Source organism: Phyllobates terribilis, unplaced genomic scaffold, assembly GCF_046119375.1.
Source record: "Phyllobates terribilis strain yellow unplaced genomic scaffold, ASM4611937v1 Scaffold_1__5_contigs__length_1240528914, whole genome shotgun sequence".
Lineage (NCBI taxonomy): Eukaryota > Metazoa > Chordata > Amphibia > Anura > Dendrobatidae > Phyllobates > Phyllobates terribilis.
The window spans coordinates 618,616,435-618,640,093 of NW_027362761.1; the positions used below are offsets into that span (position 1 = coordinate 618,616,435).

The following is a 23,659-nucleotide window of genomic DNA, read 5'->3' on the forward strand; positions in this document are numbered from 1 at the left end:
CGTCAGTGACGACACCGGGAAGATCACACAATATCCCGCCGCTGGCATCACTCTGTCCTGTTTTGTCAGGGATTCTCAGGGATTCATGCACACACGATCCTGATTACCCACCAAGTAGCTATCAGCAAGCGAGCAGAAAGCGTATGGCGTACACACTTCTGAATTCCAATGCATGGAATATGTGTATACGCCCCCATACGGTCTCTGCCAGCTTCCCGATAGCCCACTTAATATTATTCGCTGCCACCACCAACCAAATTTGAAATACAATACAGGCCTGGTCGCGCACCTGCTTTCTGGAAGCGTATATGGCTTCGGGGGAGGGAACGATTACAGAGCAAAAGAAATAGAACTATTACATTTTATATTTAATCCAAAAGGGAGGCAGTGTTTTTGAAAAATATACAAAGGTTTTACAAATGGAGACAATATAGTACAGAGTATACAGTTACACAAAATAAAAAGGGGTTAACAAAAGAAACTTACTATAAAGACCTCAGAGACGATTCAGTATGGCTGGAGGGAAGCGCTCCTATACCCGTTCAACGAACGTGACTCATACTACCCATAAATATGTACTTCCAACATGAGTGCTGACCCACCTTCGGCTGGGTCTTTTATGTCGAAGGGAAAGACCTGCCCACACACTCCCTGTGATGACCTCACGTGGGCTTGGCTCCAGCCTTCATATTTTTATTAGAATCTCTAACTTCTAGGATAACTTATTGCTGGTTGCTTGCAGAAGCTTGCAAGTGACGCCATTTTTTCCATTATGAATTTACTTTTCTTTAAAGACCACACATGACATAGCTACGGTCTGTTAATTTGGACTTTTGCATTACCGCTCACTGGAGGGGCTCACAGCTACAGAAAATTATGCATATTGTTTCTTGGCTGACCCTGCCACTAAAAATATAGGCCCCATTATTATCAGAGGTATAGAACTTTACATGTTCCCTATTTTTTGCCGGTGCCGGACAGACACTAGATTTCTGTTGAATTCTTTTGAAGTCCGGGACTATTTCTTTCTCACCTAGGTGTAGATTTATCGCAGGTCTGTGCCACTGGAAAATACACTCACATGTTAATTGGGTTAGTAGCCCCCTTTGAACTAGCATTTGTCTACTAGCCAATTCTCCTGCTTGTGCTAATTTACACAGAGACAACTTCTTTTACGCTGACAGATGGTGGATAAAGGGAGGGGTGAGAAGGGCTTCAGGGGAAGAGAAACTATTTTCTTAATATTTCCAATGACAACTAGCATTACAGCGCTATGGCTGACATAAGGTGGAGCTGTAATGTGGGAACTATGACTGGCACTATAATATCAACCTTAGTGCCATATACCAGTGCCATACATTAGTGTCGTACATTAGTGCCATATACCAGTGCCATACATTAGTGTCGTACATTACGGCCACTCCTGGATCCTCCATGTTTTACATTCCGCAATTTGCAGTGCGGGGATCGGTAGGACTGGAACATTCGTGGCTCTGGATATCCTCCTGAATATGGCGCAGGCTGTGAGGAAGGTGAATGTTTTCGGCTGTGTCCTCCGGCTCCGGAAGAATCGTGTGAACATGGTGCAGAACAAGGTACGCAGGCAAAATGTCGCCTTATCTCCGCCCCATGTGGGCTGTTATGGGGGCGAACGTACCCATCGTATTGCTGAGCACTATAGGGCACATGGCACACGTAGTGCGGGGTTTATGTGGCACGTGGACACCCGGTGACAATGTGCCACTATATCTGTATCTGACACAACTCTAAGGCATGGTGGAGGGACTGCCAGATCCTAAATATCCACATTATATCAGGATTCATCGTCTCCTGATCTCCTGTCTGCTGCTCATGGAAATGTTGTGCTTGCTCTGTGGTGACCATGGTAACGTCACCAGACTGTGGGGCTGTGAGGAAGAACAGCAGGTCAGGGCTCATCGGCCATGATGGGGTGTTCACTGTGGTGTCCTGCCGAAGTCACATGACGGGAGGTGCAGGCAGAGTCAGCATATAGATGTTACCATGGCTACCCCAGAGAAAGCACAACTGACAAAAACTAGAATCGTCATCACTAACGGTGTACGGTGTACGGCGCGGCTGGACTCATTGTGTGTTGTTCCTCAGGAGCAGTACGCCTTCCTGTATGACATCCTCCTGGAGACACTGCTGTGCGGTACCACCAGTGTGCCAGTGCCGGACATGGGGAGACAGCTCAGTCACATGACCAGACGAGACCCCCGCACTGGGATGGACGGATACGACCGGCAATTCCAGGTAAGAGTACGGGGCACGGGACATTACAGTATAATTACATCTAGGGCCGCCACGTGGGGTCCTCCTGATAATAATGCAGTGGGATCGAGGAGGTCCGGCCAGGGGGACACGGGCACAGACGTTATATCCCCTCCGGGGCCGTCATGGGAGGACGCGCTAAGTAACATGGCTCCTCCTGAATATATTGTCTCAGGATCGGGGCACCAGGCGTTATATCCCCTCCGGGGCCATCATTGGAGGATGCTCTATTTAACATGGCTCCTCCTGAATATATTGTCTCAGGATTAGAGGGGTCTGTCCGGGGCAGTTACTGATTATTGCTGATGTAGTGCTCGCCCCAGTAACACCCGGTCCTATCAGTGATGAGACCGGGCACCGGGCATTATATCCCCTCCGGGGCTGTCATTGGAGGGCGCTCTATGTAACATGGCTCCTCCTGAATATATTGTCTCAGGATTGGGGAGATCTGTCCAAGGTGATTACTGATTGCTGCTGTAGTGCTCGCCCCAGTAACGCCTGGTCCTAGCAGTGATGAGACCGGGTATCGGGCGTTATATCTAGTGATGAGAGAGCACTAAAATGCTTCTGTACTCGTTGTTCGGGTCGAGCACATTGGAATACTCGGGTGCTCGACCCGAGCAACGAGCCCAATGTAAGTCTATGGGAAACTCGAGCATTTTTCCGGCGGCTCCCCCCGGCGGTCTGCAGAGGGCCTAAAAATTGCCCAAATCAATAGGAACAGTGCTCAAATGACATGGGAACAGCATGGGTAGACCCCTGGAAGCATTTCTGACTCCCAGGTCACTGCTTTCAACAACGTTGCCACTTTTACGGACTCACAATAAAACATACAAAAACTAAACCAAAATGGATTTTCCTGGGAAATATGTTAAGGAACATCCTTTCCAGGGTAATGACTTGTATATAAGGCAAAATAAATAACCAAAAACAAAAATACTCCTCTATACCTTGGGCTATGTTTACACGTAGCGTTTTTGATCCGTTTTTGCACTTTTGCATTGCTTTCAACCAAGACAAATGCATTCACCGGAAAATGTCATTTTAACATTTTACAACCTTATCTGGCCATGTGGTGTGGGACACATCATCAGACACATTACAGTGCTGAAAAGACATGGGAACAGCATGGGGAAGACCTCTGGAAGCATCTCTGACTCAGAGGGCACTGTCTAAAAGTGTGCCCATCATAAGTGATCCTTGGCGCATGCGAAGATGCCTCCCGCCATGCACCTGTCATTGCAGACTTGCAACAATCACCGTCCACGTCCTTGTCCCAGTGCAGCGTTCAGTTGTCCCTACCCCATTCCTTGGAATGCAAGCGGAAGTATGCAGCCAGCCACCCACCAACCCACAGGCTGCAATACTATACTGCCAAATTTTTGACAGCTGCTTGCACTTGAAATGTGGCCTTTTAGGCTCGTGGAGGCGGAAGCTTTTCATAACCTCATGCCGGCGGCGGCCGGGTGTCCATACTCGGTCCCCAGCCGCCACTGTTTCTCCCGGTGACGTCTCTGCCTTCCACAAGCATGGGTCCCACAACATTACCCGTGCCCTCCCCAGTGCACTTACTGGGAAGAACTGCCTAACCGCAAACACGTGGACAGGTGAATGTGGCCAGGGACGGTAGGAGCCAGTCCACAACTTTTTTTGCTGAGTTGTATTTCACCACAGCCATATTCTTTAGCTCAGTGAAAGGACTGGCATAGAGGGAAACCGTATCTACTCTGGGTGTCATTTCTCCCAGGAAGTCCTCTAAAGCAGCTTTTGCAGAAGCAATGGCAGCCCATCCAACATCAACTCGCACTTCTCGGTGGTGCTTTAACATACAAACATCTTTTTTTGCGCATTTAATTTCATGACTACAGAGATGGGCAATGGCCTGATCTGCAATCCGGTTTGAGAAATAACATGCATAAGCACGTCCTATCCACATTAAAAAAAAGCCATAGAGTGTCAGGGAATCTTCCCCCACACTTTTCTTAGCCAGGGCTGCTTCTTGGCAGGGTTGGATGGACCCACCAGAAAACCGGAGACTCCTCTGGTGGGCCCTGGCTTCTCCTTCAGGAGAGTTCATAGTGCCGAGGTGAGGCCATGATGATGATAGAGGCCATCATCTGCTTAGTTTTCTGTTACTTGGAATGCAAGCGCAAGTATGCAGCCAGCCACCCACCCACAGGCTGCAATACTAAACTGACAGATTTCTGGGCAGCTGTTTGCACTTGAAATGTGGCCTTTTAGGCTCGTGGAGGCGGAAGCTTTTCACAACCTCATGCCTCGTGTCCATACTCGGTCCCCAGTCGTCACTATTTCTCCCTGCGTTGTCTCCGCCTTCTACAAGCGCGGGTCCCTGAACATTACTGCTGGTACTTTTCTGTGGGAATTTGCTTGCCGCCTACCAGCCTGGAATATTTCCAGTAAACTATGGTACAACGCCATGGTATTAGCACTGCCCCTAGTACCAGTAGCGAAGCCATCCCCAATTTCCTTCTCAGGAATTTTATTTGGTATACTGAGTGGCTGCCCAAATACATTAGTTTCTCAGAAAGGAGCTGAAGATAGAGTTGCAGTAGGTGCAAGTTTCTCCAGCCTGTTAGATATTAGAGGGTGAACAGCAGCACATTGGATCAGTGGTTAGCACTGAAGCCTTGCAGCACTGGGATCCTGGGTTCAAATCCCAGCAAGGACAACATCTGCAAGGACTTTGTATGTTCTCCCCGTGTTTGCGTGGGTTTCCACCTCAGTAAAAAGAGCAGCCATAGAGTGTTTGGGAACCTTCCCACACGCTTTTCTTAGCCAGGACTGCTTCTCGGCAGGGTTGGACGGTTCGACCAGAGAATCCTCTGGTGTACCCTGGCTTCTACATCAAGAGAGTTCATGATAGCGCTAACTTTTCAGCTGCTATGGGACTCTTGAGCGGGTGAGAAAGATGAGCCCTCAGAATCAAATCCTCTGGTGGGCACAATGTTTTTCAATCTGAAACAGATTCTCAGTGGGAGTTGTGTTTCACCACAGCCATATTCTTTAGCTCGGTGAAAAGACTGGCATAGAGGGAAACCGTATCTACCCGGCTGTCATTTCTACGTCACCATGTTCCGCCCATTGTCACACATGACCATGCCTGGCTGTATGTTCAGCGGTCAGAGCCACAGATCAGGCTGCTGTGTTACAGCTTGCAACAACTCTACAGCGCTGGGCGGTTTGTCAATTAAGCATTAAGCATGTTATCTTCAGCACAGCCTGTTGCCGCTTGGCCAAGGCAGTGCTGCAGTGCTGTCAGCTTGTGACTGATGTGGTCATTTCGGAGATGGAGGAGGAGGTGCAGGAGCTAAACAATGTGATTACATTGAGGTTACATTGGCGACTCTGTTTTTATATTAAAGAAAGATCCTACTGTTTTGTTTTTTTTTACGTTATTTTTTAAGATAAATGTATTCACCGGGAAATGTCATTTTAACATTTTACAACCTTATCTGGCAATGTGATGTATGACACATCATCAGACACATCCTGTTTCATTGATGATGGAGGGACTCTGAAAGACACATAGAGCAGGGCCACAGTAATGAGTAGGACATGTTCCCATTAGAAAGGAGAGAGTCTGCTATATGGTTATAGGGTATGCAGTGAGTCCAACGGATGACCAAATTTAGGAAAAACCCCACTAACAATTTAAAGAGTCATAGAGCAGGGCCACAGTAACGACAAATTCCCATTAGAAAGGAGAGAGTCTGCTGTACAGTTATAGGGTATGCAGTGAGTCTAATGGCTGACCAAATTTAGGAAAAACCCCACTAAGAATTTAAAGACATGTGGAGTAGGGCCACAGTAACGACAAATTCCCATTAGAAAGGAGAGGGTCTCACATACTGTTGGCCTATGCAGTGAATGCAAGGGCTGCCAAAAATTTGGAGGCTCTTCAATGCCCCTTAGAAGAGACCTGGAGGAGGGCCTCATAAAAAAATGTTCCCATTAGAAAGGAGCGGGCCTCCTATACTTGTAATGCCCATGCACTAATGTATAGGCTGACAAACATTTACCCCTGGGGGGTATACATGAATATACTGTATAACAATTTTTTTTTTACGGACATCATGAACACCCTTTAAAAATATTATGTGGGTGTTGCATCACGGACCACGGTCACCCTGGTGATATGGCGGTGGAGGATAAGGATGAGGAGAAGGAGGAGGACAAGAGCAAATAGCCAAAATCAGGAAGCGTATACCCATGTCTGGGTGTGAAAAGCTGCATGGGAATACACTTCCCAAGAAAAGACACTGGATTTGAGTTTGTTACACTGCTATCATTCGGTGGTGTTGAGAAGTCTGGCCCAATCCAGCCCTTGTTCATTTTTATAAGAGTCAGCCTGTCAGCATTTTCAGTTGACAGGCGAGTGCGCTTATCAGTTATAATTCCACCAGCGGCACTAAAAACACGCTCTGATAAAACGCTGGCGGCAGGGCGGCCCAGGACCTCCAAGGCATAGAGAGCCAGTTCATTCCACGTATCCAGCTTGGATACCCAATAATTATAAGGCACAGAGGAATCATGGAGGACGTTGGTACTCCCTCAACATCTTCACAAACTTTGCACTCCTTGTGAGATTACCCCGCGCCTCAGGGCCTGTGCGATGGGAGGGGCTGAGAAAACTGTCCCAGAACTTTGACAGTGTTCCCCTGCCTCTGATGGATTGAAGTTGTGTCTCTCTCGCCTGTACTCCTTGGTTGTCCAACGAAGTGTGCCCTCTTCTGCCAGCGTTATCAGATGGGAATTTTTTTAATAGTTCTGCAACAAGGGCCTTCTGGTACAGCCCCATTTTTGAAGACCTGTCGCCCCCGGAATAAGAGATATAAAGTTCTCCTTGTAGCATGGGTCTAGAAGTGTCACCAACCAGTAATGACTGTCACCCAAAATTTTGAGAATGCGAGGGTCATGGGAAAGGCAGTGTAACATAAACTCAGCCATGTGTGCCAGACTAGTAGCAAGCAAGATTTCCGTGTCCTCACCAAGAGGATGACTGACCATGCTCTCCTCCTCCTTCTCCTCTCTGTCCTCTGGCCATCCATGTCAGACGGTATGACAGCTGTGCAGGTAGTACCGTCTATAGTGCATGAAACTAGCTCCTGTCCTTCCTCCTCCTCCTCTTCCTCATTGTCACCTAATCCACGTTGGGATGAGATGAGGCTTGGCTGTGTGTACTCACACTGTATGGTTCCTTGCTCCATCTCATTGTGCTCCTCCTGCAATGCATCCCCTTTGATTGAGAGCAGAGAGCGTTTCAGAAGACAGAGAAGCGGGATGGTGACGCTAATTATGGCGTCATCGCCGCTCACCATCTTGGTGGAGTCCTCAAAGTTTTGGAGGATGGTACATATGTCTGACATCCATGTCCACTCCTGAGGTCTTATGTGTGGAGTCTGAACTGAATACTGATGGCCTTGTTGATGCAGGTAGTCAACAACTGCCCTCTACTGCTCACAAATCCTTCCCAACATCTGCAGTGTAGAGTTCCAACACGTGGGGACATCACACACCAGTCTGTGAGCCAGAAGCTGCAAATGCTGCTGAAACACAGCAAGGGCAGCAGAAGCTGTAGCTGACTTTCTAAAATGGGCACACAGGCGGCATACTCTAACAAGCAGATCTGGCAGCTCTGGGTAGGATTTGAGAAACCGCTGAACCACAAGGTTAAGCACATGGGCCAGGCATGGTACGTGTGTGATCTCGCCTCGCCTCAGAGCCGCCACCAGGCTACGGCCATTGTCACACACGACCATGACTGGCTGTAGGTTCAGCGGTGTGAGCCACAGATCTGCCTGCTCTTTCAGAGCTGTCCACAACTTTTCAGCATTGTGCGGTTTGTCACCTAAGCATATTAGCTTCATCACAGCCTGTTGCCGCTTGGCTGAGGCAGTGCTGCAGTGCTTCCAGCTTGTGACTGATGTGGTCATTTCGGAGATGGAGGCTGAGGAGGATGAGGTGCAGGAGCTGTAGACCGCGGGGGGCAACCCCGATTGACCTAGGGCCCGCAATCCTTGGCGTCGGGAGGACGTGTTCCGTCCCAAGGTCCGACTGGGTCCCGGCTTCCACTATGTTAACCCAGTGTGCCGTCAGCGAGATGTACCATCTCTGCCCACAAGCACTTGTCCACGTGTCCGTGGTTAGGTGGACTTTCCCTGTAACTGCATTGTTGAGGGCACGGCTAATGTTTTGGGACACGTGCTTGTGTAATGCAGGGACGGCACACCGGGAGAAATAGTGGCGGCTGGGGACCGAGTACCAAAGGACGGCCGCCGCCATCAGGTTGCGGAATGCTTCCGTCTCCACAAGCCTAAGAGGCAACATTTCGAGCGTAAGCAGTCGTGAAATGTGAGAATTTAGTAGTGTGGCCTGTGGGGCTTTGGCTGCATATTTGCGCTTGTTTTTCAAGGACTGGGGTATGGATGACTGAACGCTGCGCTGGGACAAGGACATGCATGTGCTTCCTGATGCTGCTACTTGAGAGTGCGCAATGACAGGTACAGGGCAGGAGGCATCTTCACATGCACCATGGACAGGGGATTGGCTTGCATGCACAATGTTATGCACACGCCCGGACTGACTGGCGTGTGCGTGTTTATGTAGTGATTCCACTGTGCCATGAACCGGAGAGTGCCTGGAGGGGCGTAACTAAGTATCTGCCCGATCCGACCAAGGTGGCACGACGGCATACGACGCCAGTGCACCAAGGAGGAACCGAGCAGAGAGACCAGGTGCTACTCCAGGACAGACCCCGGACACGGCTGTTGACCCACACAGGGGAATACAGGAACAGACTGGTAGGCTGGCACACAGACTGGTGAGTATAGGCAGGCACAACTGGTATGCAGGCAGGCGGGTATGCAGGCAGGGGGGTACAGGCAAGCACAGCTAGAGTGCAGACAGGGAGGCACTAGCAGGTAGGAACACAGGCGGGATAGGACCCAGTACACACTGGGACTCAGGAACAATACAGGCAGAGGGGTACAGGCAAGCACAGCTAGAGTGCAGACAGGGAGGCACTAGCAGGTAGGGACACTGGCGGGATAGGACCCAGTACACACTGGGACTCAGGAACAGAACCACAGATGTGGCGGACAAACACAGCAGAGTGAGGCCGCCCAGAGAGGTGAGCGAGAACAGGGCAGGACAAAGCCGCCTGGAGCGGTGAGCAAGAGTAGAGCAGGACAAGGCCGCCAGGAGCGGTGAGCAAAGGGTCAGAGCTGAGCGAGACTGCCGGAGCAGTGAGCAAGAGTGGAGCAAGACGAGACCGCCTGGAGCGGTGAGCAAGAGTGGAGCAAGACTGCCGGAGCAGTGAGCAAAAGGATAAGAGCGGAGCGAGACTGCTGGAGCAGTGAGCAAAAGGGTCAGAGCGGAGCAAGGCTGCCGGAGCAGCGAGCAAAGGAGTCAGAGCAGGCTAGAACCGCCGGAGCGGTAAGCAAAGGAGTCAGAGCAGGCTAGAACCGCCGGAGCGGTGAGCAAAGGAGTCAGAGCAGGCTAGAACCGCCGGAGCGGTGAGCAAAGGAGTCAGAGCAGGCTAGAACCACCGGAGCGGTGAGCAAAGGAGTCAGAGCAGGCAAGGCTGAGCAGGGGGGACAGGGCTCTGTTCACACGGAACAGACAGGAAGGGAAAGGCAGAGCCAGATACCCACAGGGTACTTGCAGTGAAGTAGCGAGTGGACCACAAACTCACAAACGGGAGTACAGAGACAACAAGCAGGAGTTAGGTACGAGTTCAGACTCTGCAGAAAAAGGAAGGGAACGGACATAGAGGCAAAACAGGTAAAGGATAGGAGAGAGTTCAGACTGGAACTGAGTGTATGGAGGAGACCGACACTGCAGCGGAATACAGGAGCGGGTCTGGGAATACGGCCCCCAGAGAGGCAGGATGAACAGGCAAGGAGCGTGTTCAGACAGGACAGACAAGATACAGGAGCGGGTCTAGGTAATCGGCCCCTAGAAGGCAGGAGGAACAGGCTAGGAGCGTGTTCAGACAGGACAGACAAGATACCGGAGCGGGTCTAGGTAATCGGCCCCTAGAAGGCGGGAGGAACAGGCTAGGAGCGTGTTCAGACAGGACAGACAAGATACCGGAGCGGGTCTAGATAATCGGCCCCTAGAAGGCGGGAGGAACAGGCTAGGAGCGTGTTCAGACAGGCCTGGAAATACAGCCTCCAGGATAGGCAGACAAGAGAACACAGACAGGACTCAGTTCAGACACGGGAACTGATACCGCAAGGCAGGAGACATAGACAGGACTCAGTTCAGACACGGGAACTGAAACCGCAAGGCAGGAGACAGACAGGACTCAGTTCAGACACGGGAACAGAAACCGCAAGGCAGGAGACAGACAGGACTCAGTTCAGACACGGGAACAGATACCGCAAAGCAGGAGACAAAGAACGGGACCTGGCACCTTCAGAGTGCAAGCACACACTGAAAGAAACACTATGCTCAGGCAGGGATAGATGGGAGCAGCTGAGCTATATACCAGGTGACAGACAGCAATAGGCTGAGGACGCACAAGGGGTGTGACCCACAGCAGGTACAAAAAGCAGGAAGTGATCGGGCGCCGCCCTTAAGCAGCAGAAGCAGACACAAACAGACAGCATGGAGGGAAGCCAGAGAGACATTCTGGACTGGAGATCAAGTGCGCGCTCTTGCACAGTGGGAGATGGACCACCATGCAAGGACGCCGCCAGGTATGTTACACACAACAGCGGAAGAAGCAATGGTGCCAGCTGCAGACACTGTTCCTGGACCCTGGGGTTCGGCCCACAAAGTCAGGTGCTTTGCTGCCATGTGCCTGATCATGCTGGTGGTGGTCAGGCTGGTCGTTTTGCCAACCCTGCTGATGCTGGCCTGGCAGGTGGTGCAAATGGCCTTTTTGGGGTTAACGGCAGAGTTTTTAAAAAACAACCAGACTCGGGAAGACCTAACAGTTGTACTGGCAACTTCCTTCGTGTTGGTGTTACGGGGAACGGTTGCCTGCCTTCTGTCTGCGGTCACCACACTGCTTCTTCCTGCCTGTTGGGGTACTCTGCCTCCCTCCCCCTGTGTGCTGCTGTCCTCGCTCTGCATGTCCTCCTGCCAGGTTGGGTCAGTTACTATATCATCCACCACCTCGTCTTCCACTTCCGCACCCTGGTCCTCCTCCTGACTTTCTGGCAATTGTGTCTCATCATCGTCCACCTCTTGTGACACTTTCCCACCATCGCCTTCATGTGAACGTGGCTGCTCAAATATTTGGGCAACGCTACACGCGATCTCCTCTTGCCCCACTTCAAGTGGACCGGACGAGAGGCCCGAATCTATAAATGGAAAAGTGAACAGCTCTTCAGAGTGTCCAAGTGTGGGATCAGTTGTCTCCGGGCACTCGGCATGGTGGGAGGAAGGAGGATCAGGGTGAGGAATATGCAGTCCAGACTAACGGCTACTGAGACTTGACAGTGTGGAAGACAGGGTGGTGGTGGTGGTGACTAAGTGACTGGAAGCATTATCTGCTATCCAACCAATAACCTTTTGACACTGCTCTGGGTTCAATAGTGGTGTGCTGCGGTCCCCTAGAAATTGGGACAAGAAGGTCAGGCGAGAAGATGTGGGTGTTTGTTGTGGCACAATTTCAGGTTGCCCACGGCCTTGTCCTCGGCCTCTGCATGCACCATTACCATCACGTCCAGTTCCCCGTCCCTTGCTCATTTTAAATGGAGGACAGTATCTTCCACGCTCACTACAAATGACTGAGTTTGGAGCAAACTTATATGTGATCCGTGTGATGGAGAAAACACAGTTTTAAATACCTGGCCTGTAGGTAAGTAGTTTGACGAGCAAACTGGTGTGAATTGCTTCACTGACACACTAAAGGAAATTTTTAATGGAGGCCAGAAATGGCAGTATTTTCTGACAACGTATATGTGATCCGTGTGACGGAGAAAACACTGTTTTAAATAGCTGGATTTTTAGCGCTGTAATATGGAAAGGACCTGGCTGTATTCTGCAGTGCCAACAAGCAAATGGCGCAGAAAAACTGTGTTCTCTGGATTACTTTTTAAGCAAATTATGAGGATTAAAATCCAAAAAAAAGTATTCCTGGCCCCTGAGACCTGGGCCTTTGTATAGAAATATCTAACAGCAGCAGCAGCTGCAGACAAAACTGGAATGGAGCCTCTTGTGCTATACACCCTGCCTGCCTGCCTATATACACTGCCTGCCTATATACACTGCCTGCCTGATATCTCTGCAGATGGATTAGTCCTCAGAAGGACTGTTTGTTAAGATGGATAGGTGTAATCTACGTTTTTTTCACCCTACACTACCTAATACACGATCAAATTTCTCCCTGACACAGCAGCACCTCTCCCTACACTGTCTGATCCGGAGTGACTGTGACGAGCATGGCAGCGCCAGGTCTGATATACACCTGATGACGCTGTGCGGCCAGCCAATCACTGTAATGCCACAACCAACCATGGCTACGGCATTACAGTGAGTGGCAGGCAATCCCTGCATGTTGATTGGCTCTGTAAAGAGCGGCAAACATGTAGGGAGGGGACCCGAGCTCCCGCCGAGCATGTCGAGCAGTGAGATGGGCGAGCACCGAGCAGTAGCGAGCATGCTCTCTCATCACTAGTTATATCTCTTCCGGGGCCGTCATTGGAGGACGCTCTGTGTAACATGGCTCCTCATGAATATATTGTCTCAGGATTGGGGGGGGGGGGTCTGTCCAGGGTGATTACTGATTATTGCTGATGTAGTGCTCGCCCCGGTAACGCCCGGTCCTAGTAGTGATGAGACCCGGTGTTATATCCCCTCCGGGGCCGTCATTGGAGGACGCTCTATGTAACATGGCTTCTCATGAATATATTGTCTCAGGATTGGGGGGGTCTGTCCGGGGAGATTACTGATTGCTGCTGTAGTGCTTACCCCGGTAACGCCCGGTCCTAGTAGTGATGAGACCGGGCACCGGGCGTTTTATCCCCTCTGGGGCTGTCATTGGAGGACGCTCTATGTAACATGGCTCCTCATGAATATATTGTCTCAGGATTGGGGGGGTCTGTCCGGGGAGATTACTGATTGCTGCTGTAGTGCTCACCCCAGTAACACCCGGTCCTAGACGTGATGAGACCGGGCACCGGACGTGGCCCCGCTGATGACCTGCTCTGTGTTTCAGGCTCTGGAGGAGATCACACAAGTATATCAGATCTATCAATGTAAAGAGGCGAAAAAAACAGAAAACCAGAGGAAGAACCGGAACCCCAGGATCCTGCCGGGTAAGAGCGGTGCCCGGTACACACCGTCATGTCTGCACACCGTGTGCGCCAGCGGAGTCCGGAGCTGAGAAAGGTGAAATCCCGGGATCAATAACCGTCTCCAGTAATCTGGGGCCATAACCTGGAATATTATTACACTCAGGACAGACATCCAGGCCCCTCTACAGCTCTTATAGGGAATCCCCATGACAACTCCTCCTGGCAGAGAGCTGCACACAATCACTGCTCTTACAGTAAAGAATCCCCTTCTGTTTTGGTACAGAACACCCTGTAATAGCTGCAGTGTGGGGTATAAATACATGAAGTGCTTTCTGTATCGCCCTGTTATATATATGCATTTATTTGGGGCAGATCCACTTGGATCTAGTGTTCACCACCACACATTGGTACGGGGATCTTCTTTTTGGTGGTCTTTTTGTTCTTTTTGTGGCGTTCTTTCCGGTTTTATGACATCCTGTGTGAGTAGTGGGCGTGAGGGGAGTGTAATGGACTCGGTCACTGATGTTTCGCCTCTTCTCTCCTCAGGGGATCACTTTCGACCCATCCTGTTTTCGGCACTGGCGCAGCATGGCGCCCCCGGGTACATCAATGCTGTGTTTGTGAATGTAAGGAGAATACTTCTACAATACGGGCCCCTGTAGGGACTCGTCAGTTCTAATGTATAGGGCCCCCCAGGCTATGATATCCAAAGCTTCTGTATCCCTGGAACTTCAGGATGTCTGGAGCCCGGTCCCTCCAGCCGGAGCAGTGAGTGGGGGGCCAGACACCCCGAGTTATGGTCGGGTCCTCCAGGAAGCACTGAGCTCCTCCAAAACTCAGCGGCCTCGATTCATCATTGCATTTTTGGTCACTTTCCCTCATTTTATCATTGTCATATTAGTTTTCGATTTTGCCGCCAAATTCATCTAAATGGCGAACAGGAATCATGAATGTGGCGCAAAGTAAAACATGTTCTTTTTCCGACGGGCGCATGTAAAATAGACTTCAAAAAAGGCACAAAAAACTACAAAAGAGAGGCCCAAAACAATGATGAATCGGGGCCAGTGTGTCCCAACTTCCGATCTTTCTCCATGACCAGACGCTCAGCATTTGGTGTCCTGGCTCCTGGTCCTCCATATCAGCTCTCTCAGCATTTGGGGTCCCGGCTCCTGGTCCTCCACCATTCAGCTCTCTCAGCATTTGGTGCCCCGACTCCTGGTCCTCCACAATGGCAGCTCTCCCAGCATTTAGGGCCCAAGCTCCAGGTCCTCCTCCATATCAGCTCTCTCAGCATTTGGGATCCCGGCTCCTGGTTCTCCACCATAGCAGCTCTCCAGCTCTCTCAGCATTTAGGGCCTCAGCTCCAGATCCTTCTCCATGTCAGCTCTCTCAACATTTGGGGTCCTGACTCCTGGTCCTCCATCATGTCAGCTCTCCCAGCATTTAGGGCCCTAGCTCCTGGTCCTCTTCCATATCAGCTCTCCCAGCATTTGGGGTCCCGGCTCCTGGTCCTCCTCCAAATCAGCTCTTCCAGCATTTGGGGTCCCAGCTCCTAGTCCTCCTCCATATCAGCTCTCCCAGCATTTGGGGTCCCGGCTCCAGGTCCCCCTCCATATCAGCTCTCCCAGCATTTTGGGTCCCAGCTCCTGGTCCTCTTCCATATCAGCTCTCCCAGCATTTGCGGTCCCGGCTCCAGGTCCCTCCTTCATATCAGCTCTCCCAGCATTTGGGGTCCTGGCTCCAGGTCCTCCTCCATATCAGCTATCTCAGCATTTGGGGTCCCAGCTCCAGATCCTCCTCCATATCAGCTCTCCCATCATTTGGAGTCCCAGCTCCAGGTCCTCCTCCATATCAGCTCTCCCAGAATTTAGGGCTTCAGCTCCAGATCCTCTTCCATGTCAGCAATCTCAGCATTTGGGCTCCCGATCCTCCACCATGTTGGCTCACTCAGCCTCTCCTCTCTTTCAGTCAAACTCTCTGGACGATGTGATGATCGTCACGCAGCTTCCCATGAAGGAGACTCTGGTGGATTTCTGGTCCCTGATCTGGGACTACAAGTGTACGTCAGTGGTGATGATGCACCGAGCGCTGGACCTGCAGCAGGTTGGTACCACCTCACCGCGCCCGATTAGCCCTACCCCGGTACATTACTACTGAAATCATGCATCATGGCCTTAGAATAATTCTACAACTTTCTTACATTTCATTACATTCATCAAGAGCCGCAAAAGTGGCGTTAAAGCTTTGGAAGGTCGCAAAAAAAATTTCCACCGCAAAACTGTTGTGATCTCTGCTTACTGTCAGTGAATAGGACACTAAAACCTGAGAACAAAATACAGTATTTCTCACAGCTGAAGGTTTTGTACAGTTGTATTGTGTTTGGATAGCCCTCTGTGGAGTCCAGGCTGATAAATTTGATTTACACCGATACATTGTAACAGACAGAGCTGTTTGCTGCTGTGTTTAGCCCGCGGAGCATTGTCTCCACCGACACACTGTAACGACATTTCATTTCCAGATCGGTTTGCGCTTTTGGCCGGATGAAGGTTTTTGCCGTTTTGGAGACTTTACCGTCACAGCGTCTGTAAGGAGGTCAGGAGATGGCTACAGGCGGAGGTCACTGAGTGTGAGGCGGGAGAGCGAGGTGAGTGTAGACGGGGGGCAGCGTGGTGAGAGGGTCATGTGACTAATGATGGGGGTCCTTACCTTCCAGTTGTCAGACTCCAGACTGGACGTGACACTGTGGCAGCTGGACTCATGGCCCCTGAACCAGGACCTCCCTCAGAATCCGGCCGCCATCATTACCATGATCGGGGAAGTAGAAAAATGCCAGCAACAGATTGAGGGCAGCCACATCCTGGTCACCTGTGGGTAAGTGCCCATCCCTGGGGCCGTATATATAGAGGAACCACAAGTGGCAGCAGTCAGTGTGATGACTGCCCCCAACAGATATCGCAGAAACCAGCAGAATATTGACTGCCCCTCTGGAGGTGAATGGAGTGTAAAACACAATGTAATAGCAGAATAGTGACTGCCGCTCTGGAGGTGAATGGAGTGTAAAATACAATGTAATAGCAGAATAGTGACTGCCCCTCTGGAGGTGAATGGAGTGTAAAACACAATCTAATAGCAGAATATTGACTGCCGCTCTGGAGGTGAATGGAGTGTAAAATACAATGTAATAGCAGAATATTGACTGCCGCTCTGGAGGTGAATGGAGTGTAAAACACAATGTAAGAGCAGAATAGTGACTGCCCCTCTGGAGGTGAATGGAGGATAAGACACAATGTAATAGCAGAATAGTGACTGCCGCTCTGGAGGTGAATGGAGTGTAATACACAATGTAATAGCAGAATAGTGACTGCCCCTCTGGAGGTGAATGGAGTGTAAAACACAATGTAATAGCAGAATAGTGACTGCCGCTCTGGAGGTGAATGGAGTGTAAAAGACAATGTAATAGCAGAATAGTGACTGCCGCTCTGGTGGTGAATGGAGTGTAAAACATGAAGTAAGAGGGTTACTAAAAGGATCAGGTCTGTTGAATAGATAAATAATTACATGTGGGACTAACAAATTAATAAACTATAATTAGCAGCTGCTTGAAGCTTGCAGACATTGCAGTGATTTGTAGGTTGTATTGCAGCTAAGGAAAACACATCTGATATAGCGAGTGAGCGAGCGTTCCGTGAGGTTTGTTCAGAGTGAGGTTTGTTCAGAGGAGTGTGGTTTGTTCGGAGGAGTGTGGTTTGTTCGGAGCGTGGTTTGTTCGGAGCGCGGTTTGTTCGGAGCGCGGTTTGCTCGGAGCGCGGTTTGTTCGGAGCGCGGTTTGTTCGGAGCGCGGTTTGTTCGGAGCGCGGTTTGTTCGGAGCGCGGTTTGTTCGGAGCGTGGTTTGTTCAGAGGGCGGTTTGTTCAGAGGGCGGTTTGTTCAGAGGAGTGTGGTTTGTTCGGAGGAGTGTGGTTTGTTCGGAGGAGTGTGGTTTGTTCGGAGGAGTGTGGTTTGTTCGGAGGAGTGTGGTTTGTTCGGAGCGCGGTTTGTTCGGAGCGCGGTTTGCTCGGAGCGCGGTTTGTTCGGAGCGCGGTTTGTTCGGAGCGCGGTTTGTTCGGAGCGCGGTTTGTTCAGAGGAGTGTGGTTTGTTCGGAGGAGTGTGGTTTGTTCGGAGGAGTGTGGTTTGTTCGGAGGAGTGTGGTTTGTTCGGAGGAGTGTGGTTTGTTCGGAGCGCGGTTTGTTCGGAGCGCGGTTTGTTCGGAGCGCGGTTTGTTCGGAGCGCGGTTTGTTCAGAGCGCGGTTTGTTCAGAGCGCGGTTTGTTCAGAGCGCGGTTTGTTCAGAGCGCGGTTTGTTCGGAGCGCGGTTTGTTCGGAGCGCGGTTTGTTCAGAGGAGTGTGGTTTGTTCGGAGGAGTGTGGTTTGTTCGGAGGAGTGTGGTTTGTTCGGAGCGCGGTTTGTTCGGAGCGCGGTTTGTTCGGAGGAGTGTGGTTTGTTCGGAGGAGTGTGGTTTGTTCGGAGGAGTGTGGTTTGTTCGGAGGAGTGTGGTTTGTTCGGAGGAGTGTGGTTTGTTCGGAGGAGTGTGGTTTGTTCGGAGGAGTGTGGTTTGTTCAGAGGGCGGTTTGTTCAGAGGAGTGTGGTTTGTTCAGAGGAGTGTGGTTTGTTCGGAGGAGTGTGGTTTGTTCGGAGGAGTGTGGTTTGTTCGGAGAAGTGTGGTTTGTTCGGAGGAGTGTGGTTTGTTCGGAGGAGTGTGGTTTGTTTGGAGGAGTGTGGTTTGTTCGGAGGAGTGTGGTTTGTTCAGAGGGCGGTTTGTTCAGAGGAGTGTGGTTTGTTCAGAGGAGTGTGGTTTGTTCGGAGGAGTGTGGTTTGTTCGGAGGAGTGTGGTTTGTTCGGAGGAGTGTGGTTTGTTCGGAGGAGTGTGGTTTGTTCGGAGGAGTGTGGTTTGTTCGGAGGAGTGTGGTTTGTTCGGAGCGCGGTTTGTTCGGAGCGCGGTTTGTTCGGAGGGCGGTTTGTTCGGAGGGCGGTTTGTTCGGAGGGCGGTTTGTTCGGAGGGCGGTTTGTTCGGAGGGCGGTTTGTTCGGAGGGCGGTTTGTTCGGAGGGCGGTTTGTTCGGAGGGCGGTTTGTTCGGAGGGCGGTTTGTTCGGAGGGCGGTTTGTTCAGAGGGCGGTTTGTTCAGAGGGCGGTTTGTTCAGAGGGCGGTTTGTTCAGAGGGCGGTTTGTTCAGAGGGCGGTTTGTTCAGAGGGCGGTTTGTTCAGAGGGCGGTTTGTTCAGAGGGCGGTTTGTTCAGAGGGCGGTTTGTTCAGAGGGCGGTTTGTTCAGAGGGCGGTTTGTTCAGAGGGCGGTTTGTTCAGAGGGCGGTTTGTTCAGAGGGCGGTTTGTTCAGAGGGCGGTTTGTTCAGAGGGCGGTTTGTTCAGAGGGCGGTTTGTTCAGAGGGCGGTTTGTTCAGAGGGCGGTTTGTTCTCGGCGTGGATTGTCCTCGGCGTGGATTGTCCTCGGCGTGGATTGTCCTCGGCGTGGAGGGCTCTCGGCGTGGAGGGCTCTCGGCGTGGAGGGCTTTCGGCGCGGTGTGCCCTCGGCGCGGTGTGCCCTCAGCGCGGTGGTCTCTCTGTCACTTGTCAATCAAATTGTCCCTTCAAAGAGGAAGAGAACTAGAACTCTAGTGCCACCTATTGGAAATAGCAATCCTAAGGCTATGTGTCCACGGTGCAGAAATGCTGCATATTTTTTACACTTCTCCCTGGCAGGAAAAACGCATGCGTTTTTACATGTGTTTTTCCCGCCAGGTAGAAGCGTTTGTCAAGCGTCTTTGCATGCATTTCCGCATGTGGGTTGACAAGCGATTTTAGCATCACTTGGAAAGTGCTTGACAACTTGGTCACATTATATAAATCCATGCAACCGGCAACCGGCATATATAGTGTGACCAAGTTAGTTAAAAAAAAAAAAAAAAATGGTAAAAAATAAAGATTATACTCACCTTCTGATGTCCTCCCAGTGTTCTCTCTGCTACGTCTGGTGTGTTGGGTGGCTTGCGCTGTTGTGAAGGACCTGCAGTGACGTCATTGAGTCATGTGATGGGTCACATGACTCAGTGACATCATGGCAGGTCCTTCACAACTGCGCGAGCTTTGCAAGAGACCAGACGGAGCCGAGAGAACACTGGGAGGACATCAGAAGGTGAGTATAATCTTTATTTTTTATTTTAAATTCTTTTTTTTACAGTTTCTATTGTACCGGGTCTGGATGAGAGTCTTCTCTCCTCCAGACCCGGGTACCATCCACACATAGAAACGCATAATATCCGTGTGTACAAATGTACTGACACGGATATTATGCATCTCAGTGCAAGTCAATGGCGGCGATTACGCTGCGTGTCCGCAAAATTAATGGACATGCTGCGGATTTTTGAGCGCAGCATAAATGCTGAGGAAAAATCCGCAGCATGTGCATTGACATTGCGGCTTGTCATTGGGGACCATGGAGGGCGGATTACCAAGCGTTTCCCAAGCGTTTATGCTGCGGAAATTCCGCAGCATAAACGCTTGTAGAACGCTACGTGGGCACATACCCTAAAAGTCAATATTAACCCTTTAACAAGCCATATCACATGACTTAGGATAAAAGCCAGAACCAGAAACTCCATTTGCAGACAGGGTGTTTCTGGGTACTTTTAGGATTACTTCTTAGACACCGGTCTGACGCCCCTCACCCAACCAAACCAGAACTCACATTTTTGTGTTTCGGGGTACTGCCCCTCGTCAGTTCAGAGTCTGCAAATTGAGTTTCTGGTTCTGGCTTTTATCCTAAGTCATGTGATAAGGCTCGTTAACGGGTCAGTATTGACTTTAAGCATTGCTACTTCCAATAGGTGGCGCTAGAGTTCTATATAGTGCTATATAAATAAATAAATAATAATAATAACAGCAGAATAGTGAGTGCAGCTCTGGAGGTGACTGGAGGATAAGACACGGTGTAGCAGCAGAATAGTGTGTGCAGCTTTGGAGGTTACTGGAGGATAAAACATGATGTAGCAGCAGAATAGTGACTACAGCTCTGGAGGTGACTGGAGGATAAGACATGATGTAACAGCAGAATAGTGACTGCTGCTCTGGAGGTGACTGGAGGATAAGACATGTGGAGCAGCAGAATAGTGAGTGCAGCTCTGGAGGTAACTGGAGATTAAAACATGATGTAGCAGCAGAATAGTGACTACAGCTCTGCAGGTGACTGGAGGATAAGACACGGTGTAGCAGCAGAATAGTGATGATAGGTGGAGGATCCGCACTTGTCAGCTGCTGGTCCCAGTCTCTGCTCTGTAGGGTGGTCCGCAGATCGTTGTGACCCTCTGTCTCCGCAGGGACGGGGCGAGCCGCTCCGGGCTATTCTGTGCCGGTCTGGTGCTGTGTGATCAGATCCGCAGCGATGGAATGCTGGACGTGTCGCAGGCCGTCCGCTCGCTCAGGAAGAGACGAGGCCAGTTCATCCCTAGTAAGGTGAGAGTTGTGTACAAGGGGCTGACCGAGAGGTTACGCAGAGTGGGCGGGGTTTAGTGTCCACGGGGGCCTGAGTTTAGTATCCGTGGGGGCGGAGTTTAGTGTCCGTGGAGGCGGAGTTTAGTGTCAGCGGGGCCGCTGAGTTTAGTGTCCGCGGGGGCGCTGAGTTTAGTGTCTGCTGGGGCGCTGAGTTTAGTGTCTGCGGGGGGCGGGGTTTAGTGTCTGCGGGGGCGCGGAGTTTAGTGTCTGTGGGGGTGGATTTTAGTGTATGTGGGGACGGAGTTTAGTGTCTGCGGGGGTGGAGTTTAGTGTCTGCGGGGGTGGAGTTTAGTGTCTGCGGGGCGGGGTTTAGTGTCTGCGGGGCAGGGTTTAGTCTCTGTGTGGGCGGGGTTTAGTGTCTGTGTGGGCGGGGTTTAGTGTCCGCGGGGGCGGATACGTCACCTGCTGTTTACGGATCTCATCCAGTGCCCTGTCGTTGCAGGCGCAGTTCTCCTTCTGTTACTCGCTTGCTCGCACTTATCTGGATTCATTTGAGACTTATGGAAACTTCAAGTAGCAGCTTCGTCTCTGAATAATGAGGAGGAGGACGAGGAAGAGGAGGAGGAAGAGGAGGAGGAGTTCTATTCACTGCCTGGTAACATGGCCGGACCTGACACCTCAGAAGAGACTGTTCTCATCACTGGAGACTCTGATGCCTGTGATCGCTCATCCAATGATCGGTGCTGCCCCCTGCAATGAGGAGCCATGTGCCATACACAGGGCGCCGTGGAATGATGAGCCCTGCACCATGTACTGGGGCCACCAGAATTTACTGGGACCCCTGGGATGAGGAGCCATTTGCCATTCACTGGGGACCCTGGTAGTAGGGGCCATGCACCATACACTGGGACCCACAGGATGAGGAACCATGCATCATATACTGGGACCCTCGGGATGGGGAGCAATGCGTCACACATTGGAACCCCTGGGATGAGGAGCCATGCAACATACACTGGGACCCCGGGATGAGGAGCCATGAACCATACATTGGGACCCCGGGATGAGGAGCCATGCACCATACACTGGGACCCTGGGATGAGGAGTTATGTACCATACACTAGGACCCCGGGATGAGGAGCCATGCACCATACACTGAGACCCCCTGGGGTGAGGAGCCATGTACCATACACTGGGACCCCCCGGGGTGAGGAGCTATTTACCATACACTGGGACCCCCCGGGGTGAGGAGCTGTGTACCAAGCGCTCAGGGTTTTCATCTGTGTTCTCTGAGGGGAGATTAGAGTGTGAGCTCCGGGGTGAGGAGCCATGTACCATACACTGGGCCCCCCGGAGTGAGGAGCCATGTACCACACACTGGGACCTCCTGGGGTGAGGAGCCATGTACCATACACTGGGACCCCCCGGGGTGAGGAGCTATTTACCATACACTGGGACCCCCCGGGGTGAGGAGCTGTGTACCAAGCACTCAGGGTTTTCATCTGTGTTCTCTGAGGGGAGATTAGAGTGTGAGCTCCGGGGTGAGGAGCCATGCAGGCTGGGTATGATATTATATTAGTGCTGGACAGTGTTTTCAGTCTATTGCCAGATGGCAGAATGGAGGTCGACTGCGCAGATCCGGTCACACGTAGCGATGGCCGCGCAAACGACCAGAATCTAACAGAGAAAACCTCAGTGTAAGCTTGTGGCTCCATGGTGGCAGCGGAGGAAGAAGCTCCTGTATGGCGGCACCACCCCGCTGTGTACGGTATACACACTGCCATATAGATATGTACTGGTGCGACTACGATCGGGGGCGGGGGGGCTGCATAGTTTGTTACTTTGAATCAGTCCTGTAAATATCATTATGTAAAGTCACAGAAGTTTCCGTCCTATTAAAGAATATTCATTATTACACATTTTTGGATCCATCGTCGTCCCACAATGCACTGCGACTGATTATTATTGTGAGTGTATGGAGGTGGCCATCATTGGGGTGCTCTAGCAGGGCGTTGTCTCACTAGGTGCCCGTCTTTGCCAGTGGCCCCCAACCTTTCTTGCCTTGAGATCCACATTCTTTGCAAAGAAATTGTAGAAGTTCTGTAACCAATAGAAGCAGGAAACAACTGAATGAGGAGGTCGGGGCTGATTAATCCTTCAGAAGCCACAATCGCTAATGACTGCAGCATCTTTAGGGTTAAGCTGCTGGGATTATGTCTGGTCCAGGCGCCAGCACTGGCGGTGTATGGAGAGCGAGCGGCTTCTGCTTGTCCTGCACACAGAGACACGACCGATATATCTGTGACTGGTCTATAAAGGAATAATCTCGCTTTGCTCGGCATCGGTAGTCGGTGACATCACATCCGCGGACACCTGCCAGGATGGTGGCGGCAGACGGGTATCATGCTCTTCTACTGTTCACCAGGACTGATGCCTGATTCCTTCCCATGGCGCTCATCCCCGCATGTATCGGATGATGTGATCCTGCTGATGGCGCACACATCCCCGCATGTATCAGATGATGTGATCCTTCTGATGGTGCACACATCTCCTCATGTATCGGATGATGTGGTCCTTCTGATGGCGCACACATCTCCTCATGTATCGGATGATGTGGTCCTTCTGATGGCGCACACATCTC

General features: G+C 51.1%; 1 protein-coding gene across 1 annotated transcript in view; it reads left to right on the forward strand.

Annotated features, from left to right (window-relative positions):
• The window catches only part of LOC141272996 (receptor-type tyrosine-protein phosphatase T-like), a 424,966-nt gene extending 402,074 nt beyond the window's left edge, over nt 1-22,892 (forward strand). Inside the window, exons 26-34 of the mRNA XM_073684271.1 lie at nt 1,460-1,595; nt 2,125-2,274; nt 13,484-13,583; nt 14,109-14,188; nt 15,531-15,665; nt 16,081-16,206; nt 16,276-16,433; nt 20,907-21,042; nt 21,524-22,892. Of these exons, the coding sequence (XP_073540372.1) occupies nt 1,460-1,595; nt 2,125-2,274; nt 13,484-13,583; nt 14,109-14,188; nt 15,531-15,665; nt 16,081-16,206; nt 16,276-16,433; nt 20,907-21,042; nt 21,524-21,598 (1,096 nt within the window). The 3' untranslated portion in view covers nt 21,599-22,892. The remainder of the gene's footprint in view (nt 1-1,459; nt 1,596-2,124; nt 2,275-13,483; nt 13,584-14,108; nt 14,189-15,530; nt 15,666-16,080; nt 16,207-16,275; nt 16,434-20,906; nt 21,043-21,523) is intronic.
• Nucleotides 22,893-23,659: the final 767 nt, after the last annotated feature.